General features: G+C 43.2%; 1 protein-coding gene across 11 annotated transcripts in view; it reads right to left on the bottom strand.

Annotated features, from left to right (window-relative positions):
- The window catches only part of pclob (piccolo presynaptic cytomatrix protein b), a 107,015-nt gene that overhangs the window by 20,608 nt on the left and 69,264 nt on the right, over positions 1 to 17,143 (bottom strand). For 10 of the 11 annotated variants that reach the window (XM_029114881.2, XM_020040325.3, XM_034288016.1 and 7 more), the window contains 10 exons: positions 16,705 to 16,796; positions 16,495 to 16,570; positions 16,277 to 16,402; positions 11,467 to 11,575; positions 11,275 to 11,342; positions 10,881 to 11,122; positions 4,041 to 4,094; positions 3,676 to 3,806; positions 2,470 to 2,496; positions 1,512 to 1,605 (listed from right to left, as the gene is read on the bottom strand). In XM_029114881.2, the coding sequence (XP_028970714.2) occupies positions 1,512 to 1,605; positions 2,470 to 2,496; positions 3,676 to 3,806; positions 4,041 to 4,094; positions 10,881 to 11,122; positions 11,275 to 11,342; positions 11,467 to 11,575; positions 16,277 to 16,402; positions 16,495 to 16,570; positions 16,705 to 16,796 (1,019 nt within the window). The remainder of the gene's footprint in view (positions 1 to 1,511; positions 1,606 to 2,469; positions 2,497 to 3,675; positions 3,807 to 4,040; positions 4,095 to 10,880; positions 11,123 to 11,274; positions 11,343 to 11,466; positions 11,576 to 16,276; positions 16,403 to 16,494; positions 16,571 to 16,704; positions 16,797 to 17,143) is intronic. The other variant, XM_029114882.2, reaches the window with a different exon arrangement.

Genomic DNA, 17,143 nt, shown 5'->3' on the forward strand with positions numbered 1-17,143 from the left:
GAAAAACTAACAGGTCTGTGAGAGCCGGAATTCTTACTGGTTGGTAGGTGATCAAATACTTATGTCATGCAATAAAATGCTAATAAATTACTTAAAAAATTTGATTTTCTGGATTTTCTGATTTTGTCTCTCGCAGTTGAAGTATACCTATGATAAAAATGACAGACCTCTAAATGCTTTGTAAGTAGGAACATCTGCAAAATCGGCAGTGTATCAAATACTTGTTCTCCCCACTGCACAAGCAAGGGATGACGCACTACTTACATAGTATTTGGTTTGTGTGTGTTTGTCTTTTTGTGTGAGATTGTGAGATTGTGTGATTGAGTGTGAGAATATGTATTAGAAAAAGAAAAAAAAATGAAAAAAAAGGGGGGTGCAGAAATTATACTAATAATGACAGTATTCACTCGTTTGACATTAATGATCTGCAGAAAATAAGAAAAGACCACAAAGGAGACACGGAATCCTCTATCAATCAAGAATGGGAAAACATTTGACTTTCAAAACAACAGCAATTGCTCATATGTTCCTAAATGCATAGAGAGCTTTGTTAAAAGAGAGGAAATGCAACATAGTAATAAACATGCCCCTGTCCAACTTTTTTGAGAATGTGTTGCTGGCATCAAATTCAAAATGGGCATGTATTTTTCCAAAAACAATAACATTTCTCAGTTTCAACATTTGGTGTGTTGTTTTTGTGAAATATTGGGATTAAATGATAGGCACATCATTGCATTCTGTTTTTATCTCTGAGGTCAACAATTCAAACTCTTAATTAACAGAATATATGGCAGTAGTTCACTGTATTCCTTAACAAACACATAAAGGTTAATTCTTGAATGTTATGAAGTTATATAAATACATACTCTTCACTATCTTCTCTTGTTAACTGGAATAGTTACTCACTATTCCAATATATCTATCCAGGGATAGCTGTCCATCATATACAACGTTACATTGTGTAACTTCGTAAAAACCATTATAAATCAATCTATTTTAATTCTAAATGAAAAAGCATTCTGTTTAGTTTAGATTCATTTTATTTTAATTCAGTCAAGTGAAGTCAGTAATGGATAAAAATTAACTGGTAATTAATTATTAGAACAATAAACAATTAGTGAGTGAAAAAAAACTGAAATTCATTTTCATAGAGAAAGTAGCGGATAAAAATAGATTTAGTGTTTGGTTTACGTGGGGGGAGAGCAAAAGACAGAGTGCATTAAAACGCACGCCTCAGCGAAAATTTCTGTTTTGGTAACATACTTTCTTTCACAACTAAGTAAGAAACAAGTTCATAAATGTCATTAATAGAAACTTTAAATGGGTTCCTTTGGGAACCCATTGTGTTCAGAATGACAGAATTGATAACTCCAAAGCGCATGCTATGGGAATGATCTTATTACAATAACAATCCAACTGGAAGTCACATTAACAATAAATCAATGAACGTTCAGGGTGGTAATCCAGATTGAGTACGAGGAATGCTTTAGGTCCATGTGGTGTGTTCCTACCTGCTCCAAGTGTATGTTCTTGTAGATGACTGTCTGGTTCCACTCTGGATTCACACTCCTTTGGACGTACTTGGTCCTCCTCTTGTTTTCAGCACTGTGATGTCACAACAAAGGGACACACTTAGGTTTCAGATTGAGTATTTGTATATTACTATTGCCACAATGCTATATGTATTCGCAGATGACCTTTGATGAAATATAGAGATGATTAAAAATAGCAGGATGTAAATAATTGAATATCTAATTCAATATATCATCATACTTTGTTTAAACATGATGTCTGGATGAAGGTCACATGTATAGGTACACTGGCTAGACTGGATCGAAACATCAAAGAAATAATCCAAAAAAGTCAAACTGACTTCAAGGACCAGCTCTACTCCTGTGGCAGATGAGGTTTGGGTATAAAAAACACATCTGACTCATGAAATGACTTCACATTTCAACCTTGATTTCAACCCGGCAATGTTCTTGGCTGCATTTGCTTCAGAGTTGTTAAGGATGAAATAGAAGAGAGGAACAGAGAGAAGAATGGGAAGAAAGTAACCGAGAGGTGAAAAGCAGAATAGCGCCACATCAACACATCAAAATAAAAACGGAACATGACAAATATTGATGTGGAGACAACGAGTAAAAGCACTTTGTTGGGGGAAACTGACATGGGTTAAGCCCACTGAACACAGAGACGGAGAGAACAACAGAAGGAAAGGAGAGGAGGACAGAAGGAAAGGAGTGGAGGACAGAAGGAAAGAAAAGGAAGACCGAAGGAAAGGAGAGGAGGACAGAAGGAAAGGAGAGGAAGACAGAATGAAAGAGTGGTAGGAGCCAAGGGGGATAGGAAAGAAGAAAGGGGGAAGAGGAGAAGGAAAGGAAAGAAAAGAAGACGAGAAGGAAAGGAGACAGGGGGCGAAGGGTCAAAGTTGAGGAGGAGAGAAGAGATGCAGAAGCACTACACTACCTTGCGTTCTGGACTACCATGACTTGTCTTAGAGTCCAGGGGAGGGATAGAGGGTAGAGGCAACCAACAACAAGAACAGCAAAAAGAAACAAAGCATCAGAGAAACATAAAGAGACACATAAAGGGAAGGAGATTTACATAGAAAGACAACATAGAAACATAACGACATAGGTTATTTACAACTGTCTACTGTTTAAGCAGGTCAAACAGTCCTTTCAGATCTTTGATTGTGTGTATTTATGCGTGTGTGTGTGTTTGTGTGTGTGTGTGTAAGTGGAGAACTGTACTGTTTCTAATCTCATAAACAGGGCTGATAGGGCCATTAGTAGAAAGCAGATAATGTTACAGGTCAGATAAAGACTTTATCGATCTCTCTGTCTTTTCACAGGAAGAGAGGGATAGAGACAAGAATGAAGGGAGGGAAGGAGACGGGGATACAGAGGCTGAAAGAACAGATGCTGCTAAACTGATAATCATTTGATTCTAGGAGGGCGGAACCTTACTACACAATCACATCAGAGAATAAAAGCTAAGCTTTTTTAAGTAAAGAAAACACACACACACACACTACCATGACTCTAATGTAGTTTAATGGGCTCCAGGCCTTTGGCACTACATACAGTAAATACACCTTTATGATAGAAGAGATTATTCCCCGCCAATATTACCCTTTTTGACTCCAAATGTATTCAAGTTCTATTCAGGTTTACTGCCATCCCTCATTGCAGCACCTGGCAGGTAAGAGAGTTGAATCTCAAGACATGTTTCCCTAACCACATCTCTCCAAAGCTGCTCACATAACCTGGAAGTACTAGCCAGCACCTAAACGCTTGGAGGAGAATGCATTTAACTGCGAACCAGCAGGATTGAGCTTGTAGGTCCAACGAAAATACGCTACTAAAGCATGACAAGGCAAGGCAACCACTTTCTGGCACCAGCCCTACCAATGCTGGATAGTGCTGAGTCACATGACTATGTCATGACCAGGATTTGAACTGCAAGGTAGAAAGTCCCCATAGAATCAATATTGTGCAGAGAAGTCATAGCACATTCAACCCAACTTAATTTTAATTCATGTAAATCAAATAACCTTCAATACTCCTTAGAGTACAAACAGAGAAATGGAGAGAGTGGAGAAATAATGCAAAGCCGAGAGAGAGAGAGAGAGAGCAGTCAAGTATGAAATATTGTGACGTTATGTCTTACCCTCTCCCTGGTAGAAGATACACCTTGACAAAAGGGTCAGAGTATCCGTTGGGCTCTCTCTGAGCCAGGTTCCTGGCCTGAAGAACATGCACTATCAGGTTCCCCAGGTTCCTGTCATAGTTGATCTGGAGCTGGAGGAGACACATTAGGGTCGGTTAGATTCTACAGGCATACCAGGACTCCTGGTACTGACCAATCATCAAGCTATTGGCTTAGAGATGGAATCTGTAATGGTTAAACTGCCACGTCTGCATTTAATACTACAATCTAGAAAATGTTGGAAGAATCTTTTTTGGTGGACATCATTATACAATAGCACTGCTTAGACTGCAGATGCTCTTTAGGTTCTCAGACACCAGGCCTACCTGTATTTCTCCAGTTATAGGATGAGGCTTCAAAACCTGCACGTCTGCTGCTGACTAAAAACAAACACAAGCATTGATTATACACTATGTTAACACCTACAGTATATCTGGATACACACACACACACTACATTTACAAACACACACACACTGCCATGTGAGTCAGAGTTTATTTGTGTGACCTTAGGCCTGCCTGTGTGTTGGACAGCCCTGTGTTGGACAGTCCTGTGTTGGACAGCCCTGTGTAGGACAGCCCTGTGTTGGACAGCCCTGTGATGGACAGCCCTGTGATAGACAGCCCTGTGTTGGACAGCCCTGTGATAGACAGCCTTGTGTTGGACAGCCCTGTGCTGGACAGCCCTTTGATAGACAGCCCTGTGTTGGAAATCCCTGTGCTGGACAGCCCTGTGTTGGACAGCCCTGTGTTGGACTGCCATGTGTTGGACAGACATGTGATGGACAGCCCTCTGTAGGACAGCCCTGTGATAGACAGCCCTGTGTTGGACAGCCCTGTGTTGGACTGCCATGTGTTGGACAGGCATGTGATGGACAGCCCTCTGTAGGACAGCCCTGTGATAGACAGCCCTGTGTTGGACAGTCCTGTGTTGGACTGCCATGTGTTGGACAGACATGTGATGGACAGCCCTCTGTAGGACAGCCCTGTGATAAACAGCCCTGTGTTGGGCAGCCCTGTGTTGGACTGCCATGTGTTGGACATACATGTGTTGGACAGCCCTGTGTAGGACAGCCCTGTGTTGGAGAGCCCTGTGTTGGACAGCCCAGTGATGGACAGCCCTGTGTAGGAAAGCCCTGTGATGGACAGACCTGTGATGGACAGCCCTCGGTAGGATAGCTCTGGTCCCATATAACTTGAAAGCTAGTTTCCTGTCCTAGGTATAAGAAGTAGAACTTTTAGAATGGACTCTATAGGAACCAGGAAGAGATGTACTACTTAAATACTTTTTGTAGCATGTTAGACCAGATTTTCATTTTCAACCAGACAGTTGTTTTGGTCAAAGTTCGGGGGTTGGTCTCACCACAAAACCTATTGTAAAACATCTCCACACAAAATTTTAAGACAAAAGTTTTTTTGGCGGGGGCCATTACAAAATGTGATTCAGTTGTTTTTTGGCAAACATCACTAGTTGTGCATCTGAAAAAAACGGACCAGCTACTTCAGCTGTGGTACATTCAGGGTTGTTCGCCTCACTGACTAAATTAAGTAGACATCAACACTATTAGCTTTGAGAAACAGGCTCAGAGGATAAAAAAGTCTCAGTGGGATTTTGGAGGTCTCTGTGGCTTTGCAAGAGACTAGCAGTGCATGGATTTAGATAAGCGTTCCTAGACAAGGACAAAGCAGGAAGTACCAGAGTTTGAGTGATAAACATTGTTTTGCATTGTCCTGCCATTATAGACCTCAAAGAAATTAGGTGGTTGTGTAGTTTATTTTGCGGGTGTCTCAAAGTGTTTATATTGTTGTGCACACAACTAAAAAGCCAGATAAATCTCAGAAATTGAACTTTAACCAAAACATACTAAAAGCTTAGAAGAAGGTTAACTATTTGGAAAAGGCATGATGTATAGTTATTGGAGGTCCATTAAAAAATTTATTCTTCATATTATATATCCAATAAGGCACAAGGGGATAGGGCCAATATACCATGGTTAAGAACTGTTCATAGGTACGACACATAGTGGATTGCCAGGACATAGCATTCCCCACCTCTACTGTGCACAGTAGAGGTGGGCAGCTGTTGACCTCAACTGAGGATGTCGTCGGGCGGTGGAAGGAGTACTTCAAGGATCTCCTCAATCCCGCTGTCACGTCTTCCATTGAGGAAGCAGAGAATGAGGGCTCAGAGGTGGACTCGTCCATCACCTGGGCTGAAGTCACAGAGGTGGTCAAGAAACTCCTCGGTGGCAAGGCACCGGGGGTGGATGAGATCCGCCCTGAGTACCTCAAGTCTCTGGATGTTGTGGGGCTGTCTTGGTTGACACGCCTGTGCAACATCGCGTGGCGGTCGGGGACAGTGCCTCTGGGATGGCAGACCTGGGTGGTGGTCCCTCTTTTTAAGAAGGGGGACCGGAGGGTGTGTTCCAACTATAGGGGGATCACACTTCTCAGCCTCCCCGGGAAAGTCTATGCCAGGGTTCTGGAGAGGAGAATACGGCCGATAGTAGGACCTCGGATTCAGGAGGAACAGTGTGGTTTTCGTCCGGGCCGTGGAACACTGGACCAGCTCTATACCCTATATGGGGTGTTGGAGGGTTCATGGGAGTTTGCCCAACCACATGTGTTTTGTGGATTTGGAGAAGGCATTCGACTGTGTCCCTCGCGGCATCTTGTGGAGGGTGCTTTGGGAATATGGGGCCCTGGGTCCTTTGCTAAGGACTGTCAGGTCCCTGTACAACCGAAGCAGGAGCTTGGTCCGCATTGCCGGCAGTAAGTCAGACTTGTTCCCAGTGCATGTTGGACTCCGGCAGGGCTGCCCTTTGTCGCCGGTTCTGTTCGTCATTTTTATGGACAGAATTTCTAGGCGCAGCCAGGGGCCGGGGGGTGTCAGGTTTGGGGACCACACAATTTCGTCTCTGCTCTTTGCAGATGATGTTGTCGTGTTGGCCCCTTCTAACCAGGACCTTCAGCATGCACTGGGACAGTTTGAAGCGGTGGGGATGAAAATCAGTACCTCCAATTCCGAGGCCATGGTCCTCAGTCGGAAAAGGGTGGCTTGCCCACTTCAGGTTGGTGGAGAGTGCCTGCCTCAAGTGGAGGAGTTTAAGTATCTAGGGGTCTTGTTCACGAGTGAGGGAAGGATGGAACGGGAGATTGACAGACGGATCAGTGCAGCTTCTGCAGTAATGCAGTCGATGTATCGGTGTGTCGTGGTGAAGAAAGAGCTGAGCCGCAAGGCGAAGCTCTCGATTTACCAGTCAATCTACGTTCCTACTCTCACCTATGGTCATGAGCTTTGGGTCATGACCGAAAGGACAAGATCCCGGATACAGGAGAAATGAGCTTTCTCCGCTGGGTGGCTGGGCGATCCCTTAGAGATAGGGAGATAGGGAGCTCAGAGTAGAGCCGCTGCTCCTCCACATCGAGAGGGGTCAGCTGAGGTGGCTTGGGCATCTGTTTCAGATGCCTCCGGAACACCTTCCTGGGAAGGTGTTCCGGTTCCGTCCCACCGGGAGGAGACCCCGGGGAAGACCTAGGACACGCTGGAGGGACTATGTCTCCCGGCTGGCCTGGGAACGCCTCGGTGTCCCCCCGGAAGAGCTAGAGGAAGTGTCTGGGGAGAGGGAGGTCTGGGCATCCCTGCTTAGACTGCTGCCCCTGCGAACCGGCCCCGGATAAGCGGAAGATGATGGATGGATAGCATTCCCCCAAAATTGATATACTGCTTCTATAAACCCATTACAAACACAATAATAACAGTAAAAAAAGTATTTGATGTCATAACCATAGTATCATAGTAGCTCTTATAAACTGGGCATCTCTTATAAACTGGGTGGTTTGAATCCTGAATGCTGATTGGCTGACGGCCATGGTATATAACAACCCTGTTTCTAAAAAAAGTTGGGATGCTGTGTAGAATACAAATAACAAACAGAATGCAATGATGTGCAAATCATTTATATATTTAATTAAAAAAAATTACAGAGACAACATTTCAAATGCTGTATCTGAGAAAGTGTATTGTTTTTGGAAAATACATGTTTCAAAAAGGTTGGGACAGGGGCATTTTTACCACTGTGTTGCATTACCTCTTCTTTTAACAATACTCTGTAAGTGTTTGGGAACTGACAAGCTCAGTTGCTGCTGTTTTGAAAGTAAAATGTTTTCCCATTCTTGCTTGGTTTTGTATTTCAGCTGCTGAACAGTCCCAGGGCTCCTTTGTCATATTTTTGTCATAATGCGCCAAATATGTTCAATAGGGGACAGTTCTGGAATGCAGGCAGGCCAGTTTAACACCTGGACATTTTTATTACGGAGCCATGCTGCTGTGACAAGTGCAAAAAGTGGTTTGGCATTTTCTTGCTGAAATAAGCAAGGCCTTCCCTGAAAAAGAAGTTGTCTGGATGGCAGCATATGCTGCTCCAAAAATGCTGCACATATTGTTCAGCATAAACAATGCCTTCACAGATGTGCAAGTCACCCATGCCATGTGCACAAATGCACCCCCATGCCATCACGGACGCTGGCTTTGGAACTATGCGCTGATAACAAGCCGGATGGTCCCTCTCCTCTTTAGCCCAGAGGAAGTGGTGTCCATGATTCCCAAAAACAATTTCAAATTCTGATTCGTCAGATCACAGGTGAGTTTTGCACTTCACTTCCGTCCATCATAAATGAACTCAGGCCCAGTGAAGGCGACAGCGTTTCTTGGTTTTCGGCCTTGTACCTTGCATACTGAGATTTCTCAGGATTCTCTGAATCTTTTAATGATATTATGTACCATAGACGATAAGGTCCCGAAACTCTTGCAATTTTACATTGAGAAATTTGATTCTTTAATTGTTGCACTAATTGCCTGCGCAGTCTTTCACAGAGTGGTGAACCCCTCCCCATCTTTACTTCGGAAAGACTCATCCTCTCTTGGAGGCTCTTTTTATATCCAATCATGTTACTGACCTGTTGCCAATTAACCTAATTAGTTGTGAGTTGTTCCACCAGGTTTTTCTTTATCACTATAGAACTTTTCCAGTCTTTTGTTGCCCCTGTCCCAGCTTTTTTTAAATGTGTTGCTGGCATTTAATTCAAAGTGGGCATATACACCGATCAGCCATAACATTGTGACCACCTGCCTAACATTGTGTAGGGCCCCCTTTTGCTGCCAAAATAGCCCTGACCCGTCGAAGCAATGGACTCCACTAGACCTCTGAAGGTGTGCTGTGGTATCTGGCACCAAGACGTTAACAGCAGATCTTATAAGTCCTGTAAGTAGCGAGGTGGGGCCTTCATGGATCGGACCTGTTTGTCCAGCACATCTCACAGATGCTCAATTGGATTGAGATCTGGGGAATTTGGAGGTACAGTCAACACCTTGAACTGGACAAGGTGTTGTGTTCCTCAAACCATTCCTGAACCCTTTTTGCTTTGTGGCACTGCACATTATCCTGCTAAAAGAGGCCAATGTCATCAGGGAATACCGCTGTTATGAAGGGCTGCACATGGTCTGCAACAATTCTCAGGTAGGTGGTACGTGTCAAAGTAACATCCAAATGAATGGCAGGACCTAAGGTTTCCCAGCAGAACATATCCCAAAGCATCACACTGCCTCCACCGGCTTGCCTTCTTTCCATAGAGCATCCTGATGCCATGTGTTCTCCTGATAAGCGATGAACACGCACCTGGCCATTCACGTGATGTTTAAGACAATGTGATTCATCAGACCAGGCCTCCTTCTTCCATTGCTCCGTGGTCCAGTTCTCCGTGGTCCCATTGCAGGTGCTTCGGCAGTGGACAGGGGTCAGCACGGGCACCCTGACTGGTCTGTAGCTACTGACACTTTTCTAGGAGTACCAGCATTAACTTTCTCAGCAATTTAATTATATTAGCTTGTCTGTTGGATTGGACCACATGGGCCAGTCTTTCCTACCCATGTGCATCATTGAGCCTTGGCCACCCATGACCCTGTCGCCGGTCACTGCTTTCCCTTTCTTGGACCACTTTTGATAGGTACTGACCACTGCAGACCGGGGACAGCCATCACAATTTGGCCCTTGTCAAAGTCGCTCAGATCCTTATGCTTGCCCATGTTTTCTGCTTCTAACACATCAACTTTGAGGACAGAATGTTCACTCGCTGCCTAATATATCCCACCCACTCACAGGTACCATGATAACAAGATTATCATTGTTATTCAATTCACCTGTCAGTGGTCATAATGTTATGGCTGATTGGTGTATTTTTCAACACCCAAAAACATTTCAAAATTTCAACATTTGATATGTTGTCTTTGTACTATTTTCTATTGAATATAGGGTTATAAAAGATTTTCACATCATTGAATTCTGTTTTTCTTCACATTTTCCACTGTTTTTCTTTCACAACTTTTTCGGAAACACCATGTACCACAGTTATGACACTTTTTACTGCTTTAATTGTTTTGGTAACCAGTCTATGAAGGCAGTAAGGCATCTCATGTGTTTGTTAAATATTGTCAATATACCACAGCTGTGTGCTGTGTCCAGGCACTCTGTCTTGTGTTGCTCCTGAGAACAGCTCTAAGCCTCGGTACACTGGCTGTATACCAAACCTTGTGCTTTATCGCTTACATATTACATAATCAAACAGGTGATTCAAACTTGAATGCTGATTAGCTGATAAAGTCTGATGAGACAGAATACAACACATAAAACAAAACACATATTTTTACAGTTCTAATTGAGTTGGTAATAAGTTTATAATAGCAATAAGTCATCTTTGAGTTTTGTCATACATTCAATCAATAAGGAATGATGGGGTGTGGTATAATGTCAATACATTACTGCTAAGGGTTGTGTACAGGCTCTCTGCATTACGTTGTGCCTAAGATGAGTCATTAGGAATGGTGTATTGCCCATGAACTGTACCACCCTGTGTCTTATTCTTTAAATGTACCTATCTAAACAAATGTACTCAACACATTTTGTCTCATTGTTTGAAACCTATTTGCTTGGGCTGCATGTTTAACACTATTACACGTAAACAATTTTGGCTATACAGCCCCACTTTTACAACCATAGACCAAAATCACGGAATGCATCTATAATAACACGGGGCTGTGATAACACGCTTTATGCAGCCAAGGAGCTATGGGCTTACAGCATCCTCCTGTACTAATTCTGATGGCAGTACCTTGGCACTGTGGCGTTGTTTCTTGTTGATGGCTGGAGAAGCAGGCTGGCCCGGGCTAGGGACGGCACTGGAGCTGGCCGACGCATTGCCTGAGTGTAACAGAGCAGAACGATCCAGGGCAGAGAGGACACCTACTCCTCCGTGTCCCCCAACTCCCATCCCAGGGGCCTGCTGTTGAGACACCTTCTGCAGCTCTGCAGCTAGCTGCTTAGGGTCCACTCCTGGAGAACGCTGCCTATCACCTACACACAGTGAGAGATGCATGACAATACATTATGATGACAACCTGCAGTAGATATTATGAAGCAGGAACGACAAAGTGATGGCAATATTATAAAACATTATTATGGCCACATGCTGTATTATGAAGCATTTCAAATATATAGTGATGTACCAGGCTTCAGCTGGGCATGGTTCTCCAGGGCCAGAGGATGCTCAGGGTCGGACAGCATGTTCAAATCACTGAAAGACGGGAAGGTCAAACGTCATATGCAGTTCTTATCTACATTTATTGGGAACTAAAGAGAGGGAGGAGAACATATAGGGAGGGATCAGAGGAGAGGGGTGTAAAATATGTCTAACTTACAGTCTCACACACAGCTCTGCTTCTGAACACGACTGACCAATAATGCACTGCACCTCCTCATAGGTCTTGCCCATCAGGGGAACTCCATTCCACTCCAGCACCTGCATTCCTGCACACAGAGATCCACAGACAGTGATAGAGAGTGACAGACAGAGAGAGAAATAGGACGACAAAGAGACAGAGAGAGACCAAGTCATCAGAGAGTACTTTGATGTCAGTAATATAATATAACGCTACTTAACTCCGTAATATCAGACTTGGTTTGTGTCTGTTTCAGTCTGTTTCTAACACATGATTCAACCTGCTATAACACAGGTCAATTGTTAATCATGGAGGCAGGGCCTTGAGACCAGTTCAGGCCAGGACTAAATGTCTTGTTCTTAATGAATAATAGAACACAGCACAACACAAAGCACAACTCAAACAAGGCTTAAATGGCCGCTGGTGTCGAGTTTAGTTCACAGGGCAGGTAAGGCTCACGCAGCATGCCAGAGAGTCTAGCAACTGGATGGAAACAGAAAGAGAGAAAGCACCACAAACTCAAACCCATGCCTGCCTCAGCACTGTGGCTGCACTTACACAAATGAAATCTCGTCTTCAGATGAGACTCCTGCCTATGAAGCAAAACGCTGGCTGCCGTGACAAAGGATTGAATTGAATCTCTTCTGTGCAGTTAGAGTCAAGACCACAGAAACATTTACAATATGCTCCTGCTGTCCTTCCCCCACTCCCCATCCCTTCCCCTCTTATCTCTGTCATTCTTACTCTATTTGTACCTGAGGGCACAAGCGTTCGGTTCTACGGTCTCTTTCACTGAAGTCTAAACATAGCAACGGCATAATGGCAATCTAGTCCACTAGAAAAACTCCACTAAAACCACAACAGCACAACAACACAACGACCCTGGTTGTTTCCATTCCTAAGAGGGCAGCTGTGTTTAAAATAGTAGACTAACAAAAACAACCAAACACTGTCACAAGTAGACAACAGAGAAAAGAAAAACTCCACTGTCTGTATAAAGCAATCAATTGCAGAATGTAGAGGAAGCGTTACTGTTTGTCTGTGCTTGTACATCCGACTCCTCCCTCTTCTGAGAGTCAAATCAAGTCTATTCCACTTCACTGGTGTCACTCCCAGGGTGTGACATCACAGCACACTTAAGGAAAGGTGCGATCTAGAACATAGAAAGTTTCTTCAGCTGTCCCATTGGAGAACCCTTTAAAGAACCCTTCCAGTTAGAATCCTTTTTGGTTCTATATAGAAGTCTTTCCGCTAAGAATTCTGCATCGAACCATAAAGGTTGCAAATACTTTTGGAACCTCTTTTTGTAATCATAAAGTCATTGTGACAGCCAGAGTGACTATGTGAACCCTGTCTCACCCTTAGAAACATCCCTAACGGCAGGGGATTAGGCTGTAAAATGATAGAGAACCAAGCTTACCCTCTAATTCAACTCAGCAGAGCTGGATGATCAAACATTTGTATCAAATAACTTTATTTGCATAATTTCTAATCCCTGTCCTTTTTGTTAAATGTTTTATATATTAATATAACAGTATGTTTTTTAATATTCCCACATATAGCTCCTGTGTAATTAGGCCGTCAAACAGATGTTTGTCATGACTAGTTTGACATGGTTTCTAGATAGGGGAATGTCACAAAACTTCATCAAGTCATGTTGGAAGACTGTGAAAAGTTAATTTGTTTAAAATATTTAATGAAACAGCTGTCACCTAACCACTGTAGAAATATATTTATTTCCTGTATAAATTCCTGAAACTCCTGATTTGCTTCTAAAACTTTTCTCCTGCAAGTATTTCGACTGTTGACTGAAACAGTTGTTCTGTTCAGCTCGTAGCCTGTACTTATCAACTACTGTGTACAGTGTTTTGAATACGCCACTCCATTAGCTTTGACCAGCCTCACCATGGTAGAAGGCTGGCAGGTTCCCCTGCACTGCTGCCTCCCCTCATAGAAGAAATTCATAGAATTTCTCATTGAAGAAATTCAGCCAGGAGAAGGGGGGAGAGGCCTTCCAGGCTTAGAGGATGGGGGCAGAGATTGTTGGTGTCCCAGGTGTTTTTTTGTTTTTTTTAAGTTAGCACTGTGTAATTAAAATGTGCTGTGTAATTAAAATGTGCTGTGTTTATTTAGCATTGATTTGTTTGTTTTATATGGCAGCACCACAGAAACCTGTTGCCTGAGCACTAAACACACATTATATAGTGCTCATGATAATGTTGTGTTTTTATTTTGCCCATGAGTGAGAACAAGAATTTTGGTTGGTTTCATGTTAAACAAAAAAAAAAAGTCCACGAAGAGATGTCAACACAGACTTCCCCCGCCGAAAAACAAACACCCATAGCAAATACACCCATAGGCGGCCATCTGAGGCAAGGCGCGCTTTTGCAGGGGATTCCGCGCCTGAACAGTAGACCTGAGCATAAGCCAACGAACACTCAAGCCGTGTGACATTTGAAGGCCAATGATTGATTTTAACGTCACTGGCCAGTGGATATGTCATTGCATGATCAAGATTTTTGTTAATCGTTACTGACGTTCGCATTGTTAAATTGACCTTAACAGTATTTTGTGTGCAAATAAGTATAGCCAAGAAATTAGGAAACGAAAACCATAAACATTTCCAGGCTTTTGAAAATAGAAAGCGAACTATATTGTCCTGCAAGAGTTCCATGCAACGGGGACACGCAGAATTAACCTCAAATAGGTAGGGAGGAATGCTATTTCATTTTATTTTCTCATTTGGCATTTCAGATTGTTTATTGTAGCAGCTTGATTTGGTTTTGCTGTTGCATATTGCTGTTACGCCTAACCGCAGCTCCTCTTCCTATCTAGCGCTAACCACCTGCCGGAGAATGATGGCAGCAGCACACCCTGGGGACGCACCTGTTGTCACTTAGTCATTAGTTCAGTATATATTGGTTTTGTTAGTCACAGTTCAGCACGAATTATTGTTTCCTGCTGTGTATACGTGAGGCGCTGTTTTGAGAATACAAGAGAATAACCGTTATCGCTTGTTTTTCTTTTTTGTCTTTCTTTTGCTTAATACCAACTTTTATTGCATGTTTTTCTGGGCTATAAAAAACAATACAATTGATCAATATTTCTTACTAGCTCTCGCTGATTAGACTGTAGTGATGGGAAGTTCAACTCACTTTACTGATCTTTTCGAATCGTTCAGTAAAAGGAACAAATCTTTCGACTCATTTCGTTCGATTCAGCCCCCCACCCCACCCCACCCCTGCTAAAATCACTGAGTCGGGCTACACTTGTTTATAAAGATGGGAATAGGAAGGAACCGTAGTCCCGCTGTTAATGGGGACTACGAATAAATGCAACATATCATGCGTTACAGCTATCAACAAACCCATGTTCATTATGTGTGTTATTAGAAGACTTGTAAAACTGCAGGCCAGGGGGCATTCATTATTGTACAAAAGACGCACAAACCATTGTCCAGAGTCATAATGAAGAGGCTAAAATCAAGGTTCCATTTGGATCAAAATAAATCATTAGAAAATAGTAACAAAAGTTATTTCTAAAAGTAATGATATTTATCCTATAATTACAACTTTTAAAATGTACTAATACTAGCGTATGCCTACTTTTAATCTATCAGATGATAGACCAAATACCTTTTTTGCATTAATTCTGTATAAGGCTGATAATGAGACTTGGCGATCCAAAAGATTAAAAGACTTATGCTATCTTCTCTTTCTCATTGTCGTTCCTTCCGGTGAACAAGATTCGGAGATACGAAAGAGCCATGGATCACCGTTCATGTCGTTTATTGTTCTTTCCGGTGAACGAGATTCGAAGATCCGAAAGAGCCATGGATCACCGTTCATGTCGTTTATTGTTCTTTCCGGTGAACGAGATTCGAAGATCCGAAAGAGCCATGGATCACCGTTCATTTCGTCCATCGTTCCTTCCGGTGAACGAGATTCGAAGGTCCGAAGAACCTACTGAGATGAATCAAAAAGAACGAATCGTTCGCGAACGACCCTCATCACTAGTAGAATCCGTATGTGCGTATGTGCGCGCATGGCTACACGATTATGGTAGCCTCCAAGCGGGCGGGCGGGTCTTGTGCGTACTATGACATTGAATCCTGCTGGCGCCACTGTATAGCAGTGTTGCTACAGTGCCATACAGTCCTGAACAGGTGTCCTCCCTCCTCCTAATCTAGTAATGTTAATTCAGTTCTCTAAAGTCCTGAAAACGTGTCTTCTTCCCTCTTCTCCTCATCTAATAGTGTTAACAATGCCCTACAGTCCTGAACACGTGTCCTGTGTAGGTTCTCTGTGTCTTTCCTTGTTACAACAGTGATTTGACAGAAAGAGGGGGAGGGGTGCTAAATAAGGTTTCTAATGTGACAGGTTGCGTCTGTGTGTCAGTGTGTGCTAAATGTGATGCTCATTGTGAAGGAGCGAAGTGGGTCCAGTTATCGTCTAGCTAGTGTATGTCTCAGAGAATAAGACATGTCAGTTACAAACACATACTTACGTAAACAAATGAATGCACGCACTCTTTCACACACACAAGTCACACGCCCTCAGAAAGCATGGTAAAGATACTCACAGTGAGCTGTCACTGGCCTGATAACATTAATGCAGTATCATAGATTATTTACTTAAACCATCAGCTAATCTGCACTGAGCTGTCATCTGACATTGAGAAGTCTACAGTGTCTTCCAATGCACTTCTGAAATAAGACATTTCTTCCATTTTAATTTGAATCATTCTCATATTCCACCTACACCATACAGATGAATGTGCACACACATACCTTCCACTACTTTTGCTGTCTGTTCGGCCACTCCTCCAGGCGTAACCTTGGCAATGTAGGCTCCGATCTCCCCACGACTCCCGGGAATCTCCTTCCCCCCCACCAGACGAATCCCTAGTCCATTACCTGGATGGAACAGTGCAATTCCATGAGAATTATTTCCATTTTAGAGAATATTTGATGTGTTTGTGGTTGGTGGGAGGGGTGCTATGTTCTACCCGAGACACTGGTGTCCTTGGGGTCTCTCTGTAGCTTGATCCGGGTATGAGGGAATGTATAGCGAATCAGCTTTGTCTGGAAGAGGAGCATGGATTACATCTCAGCATGTCACCATGACCAAACACGAACCATAATTTACTGTATATAATGAGGCTTTATGGAAAGAGCGGTTTGTTTCTACAATAGGTTGATTTACTCCGGCTCCTCACCTGTCTTCTATCTTGAGGTTGTCGGGTTTCCCCATGTTGTCTCTCTGCAGGCTTGTCAAACCAGTCGGTGTCCTCACTCCTCAGGTGGTATGCTACACAGATTCAGGGGGCAACAGGGTGGAGAAGGGGGAACAGATGGAGACAGGATGGAGAAGAGGGCACAGAGGCAAGGACAGGTAGAGACAGGATGGAGAAGAGGGGACAGATGGAATGGATTGGTTCACCACAATAGTATATATTATGTTTACCGTATATTACCATTCAAATATGGGTCATTCCAGAGACAGGTGGAGATAGGGTGTAGAAGAGGGGACAGACAAGGACAGGTGGAGACAGGGTGAGGAAGAGGGGACGAGGAATATGGTGGAGAAAAGGGGACAGTGACACAGAGGAGAGACAGTCAATGGCCAAACATTTACAAGCTGAAATAACTTTTTCC

The sequence above is a fragment of the Esox lucius genome, chromosome 19, assembly GCF_011004845.1.
Source record: "Esox lucius isolate fEsoLuc1 chromosome 19, fEsoLuc1.pri, whole genome shotgun sequence".
In the NCBI taxonomy this organism is placed as follows: domain Eukaryota; kingdom Metazoa; phylum Chordata; class Actinopteri; order Esociformes; family Esocidae; genus Esox; species Esox lucius.